Source organism: Triticum urartu, chromosome 5 (genome assembly GCF_003073215.2).
Source record: "Triticum urartu cultivar G1812 chromosome 5, Tu2.1, whole genome shotgun sequence".
Classification (NCBI taxonomy): Eukaryota; Viridiplantae; Streptophyta; class Magnoliopsida; order Poales; family Poaceae; genus Triticum; species Triticum urartu.
The window spans coordinates 98,791,826-98,795,035 of NC_053026.1; the positions used below are offsets into that span (position 1 = coordinate 98,791,826).

At 57.8% G+C, this 3,210-nt stretch overlaps 1 protein-coding gene across 1 annotated transcript; it reads left to right on the forward strand.

The window, feature by feature from the left end:
• The first annotated feature begins 232 nt into the window (after positions 1-232).
• LOC125508062 (xyloglucan galactosyltransferase KATAMARI1 homolog) lies at positions 233-2,145 on the forward strand. Its single transcript, XM_048672632.1, has one exon. It carries the CDS (start codon positions 427-429, stop codon positions 2,059-2,061), a length of 1,635 nt encoding a protein of 544 aa, XP_048528589.1. The 5' UTR covers positions 233-426; the 3' UTR covers positions 2,062-2,145.
• Positions 2,146-3,210: the final 1,065 nt, after the last annotated feature.

Consider the following 3,210-nt stretch of genomic DNA (forward strand, 5'->3'; position numbering starts at 1 on the left):
ATTTGAACTTAAATCCTTCGTATCTATGCATGCCTGCTTGCATGAGCCCCGAGCTGTCAAACAACAACTGCAATACAAGCACGGCAAAATTATGGTGGTTCATTGCCACATGTGTTCAGCATGATGCAACTAACATAGGAAAGACAAAATCAGGAGAGGTGACGAACAAATGGAAATACATCATGAAACACATGCAAGGAAGGAATCGCTGATGCGCGCATGCGCATCCCAATTCCTGGCATATCTGCGGCAAGGAAACCTTCCCGGAATCAATTCGCGCTTATTTCTACGCCGCTCAAGCTGTTGATGATCGGACAGCGACAGCGGTATGACAGCCGGGTCATATCGATCGCGCTGGCCGATTAAAGTCCGGCTGCCGGCCGGCGAGTGATTTGTTCCCTGCGACGTACGGCAGGGCCGGGCCATATGGTGAATTTGCGTGGGTCGACGGCGGTCTGGGCCGGCAGGTACCTGCCGCTGGCCTTCCCGGCGTGCTGCGCCCTATGGATGCTCCTCGTCTTCCCTTCTCCGCCGGTGGAGGTCGCCGTCTTCCGGCAGAGTTTCCAGCCGAGCATTGCGTTGACGGGGCTGCGGGCCGTTGACACGACGCCCCCGTGGCCGTCGGAGCGTCGAGAGATCGTTGACACGTCCTCGCCGCTGACGCCGCCGCCGCCGCCGACGGAGCGCCATGTCATCATTAACGCTCCGCCTCCACCGCTGGCACCGAAACGTCAAGCAAGAACGGAGATGTCACGTCAAGCAGGGACAGAGATTCAATCGCCACCTCCACCGGCGGTGGCGACCGACAGGTGCGCCGGCCGCTACATCTACATCCATAATCTGCCGAGTCGGTTCAACTCCGACCTGATCCGGGACTGCCGGTCCCTGTCAGAGTGGACCGACATGTGCAAGCACCTCCTCAACGCCGGCATGGGCCCGCGGCTCACGCGCACCGGCGGCGTTCTCCCGTCCACTGGCTGGTACGACACCAACCAGTTCGCCCTGGAGGTCATCTTCCACAGCCGGATGCGACGGTACGATTGCCTCACCACCGACGCGTCCCGCGCCGCTGCCGTCTACGTGCCCTACTATGCAGGGCTCGACGTCGGCCGACACCTGTGGGGGTTCAGCAACGGCGTCCGCGACGCTCTCGCGGAGGACCTCTTCGAGTGGCTCCGGTCGTCACCGGTATGGGCGGCGCAGGGCGGGCGGGACCACTTCTTCGTCGGCGGTCGCATCACGTGGGACTTCCGGCGCGAGGTCGGCGGCGAGTGGGGGAGCCGGCTGCTTCTCCTCCCGGAGGCCAAGAACATGACGATGCTCGCCATCGAGTCCAGCCCGTGGCACGGCAACGACATCGGCGTGCCGTACCCGACCTACTTCCACCCGTCCCTCGCCGGCGAGGTGGCCTCATGGCAGCGGGCCGTGCGACACACGCGAAGGCCATGGCTGTTCGCGTTCGCTGGCGGCGCGCGGGCGCACGACGGCAGCAACAAGAACGTTAACGCCGTCGTCCGCGACATGATCATCAACCAGTGCGCGCGGTCGCGGCGGTGCGGGCTCCTTCTGTGCGGCGGCCGTGGCCGGCGCAACGACTGCTACGCGCCGAGCAACGTCATGCGGCTGTTCAAGAGCGCCGCCTTCTGCCTGCAGCCCCAGGGGGACTCGTACACGCGGCGGTCGGCGTTCGACGCCGTGCTCGCCGGCTGTGTGCCGGTGTTCTTCCACCCCGGATCGGCGTACGTGCAGTACCGGTGGCATCTGCCGGCGGATCACCGCAAGTACTCGGTGTTCGTGCCGGAGGACGGCGTGCGGAACGGCACAGTGAAGTTGGAGGACGTGCTCCGGCGGATCGGCGCCAGGGAGGTGGCGGCCATGAGGGAGCAGGTGGTCAGGTTGATTCCCAACATCGTGTACAGGGACCCAAGGGTCAAGGCTGGCTACCGCTTCAGGGACGCCGTGGACGTCGCCGTGGACGGCGTGATCGAGAGGGTGAGGAGGATCAAGCGAGGGCTGGAGGACGATGTGGGGCATCAGTGGGATAGTTACTTTGACAAGTAGCGAAACACTCTTTTGCTCTGATTTTCGAGACAAGGAGACACCAAAATGCATGGCCAATCAATATAATCTCAGAAGGTTACGTCGTGATCGAGGGGAAAATAAGAGCATCTACAGCCAAAATCTCTGGCAAAACCCCGCAGACGAATGCCTTGTACTGTTCCTATAGGGCTGATGGGCACTACTGGCTGGACGCGTCAGCCATGTCAAATCAAACATGCCGGACTCATCGCAAATTGCCCCAACATGACCTAGGTCCATTAAACACATCACCTTCCTTCTGTGTCTGTCCATCATTTTCGCATCCGAGTCCTCGCCGTAGTCCACTTTTCTCCCCCATCCGAGCCGCCGCCCCCATCCATCGTCCTGAGTGTCGTGCATCTCATCCCCAATCGTCGCCACGGATGTAGCCTTAGCGTCGTCCTTGGGGCTCCCATCCTTGCTCTAGCCTACAAGTGAGAGAACGTCACCCGGAGGGACTAGCGAAGGAGGCAGTGCGAGAGGTGATAAGGACACACCTATGGATGTCCAAAATTTGTCCCAATCCTTCACGGTATAAAAGCAGCTCATATACCTTCTCTCAAATATGCAAGTGACCCGTAATGAATAGGCTTAGGTGAGCACACCAAGTAAATTAAACCAGTAGAAATATTTCAAACACTTGTAATATATTACCAACTAATAGATGTAACAGCTGTCCCAATCTGAATTATCCAGCAATGATAAAAAGCAAACACCGCAAATTGATTCTCCACTAGCAATAGCTGGAAACAGAATAGATAGTAACCGGCTTACAAAAACATGACGATGTTCCAAACCAGCAGTAGATAAACTCTCCAACTCATGACTCAGATGAGCATGATCTAGAGAACGGGAACCACGAAGTTCCAACGTGCACAAAGGAGAAGGATCACCTGATCAAGTACTTCAGCAACAGGCAAGAATAGCGGCAGCAACAATCTTCAATCCCTAGAGGAGGGTAACACCTTTAGGGTTCCTAGGAGGAAAACCACGACCATACAAACAATAAAAAATCTCCCCCTTACATGGGCGCCTGCCCTAGGCTATATGGCATGCAGGCCATCCCAACCTCTGGTCTAACTCGACCATAACTCGAAGCTGACTCGGACTTGACCATGACTCATGAATTGT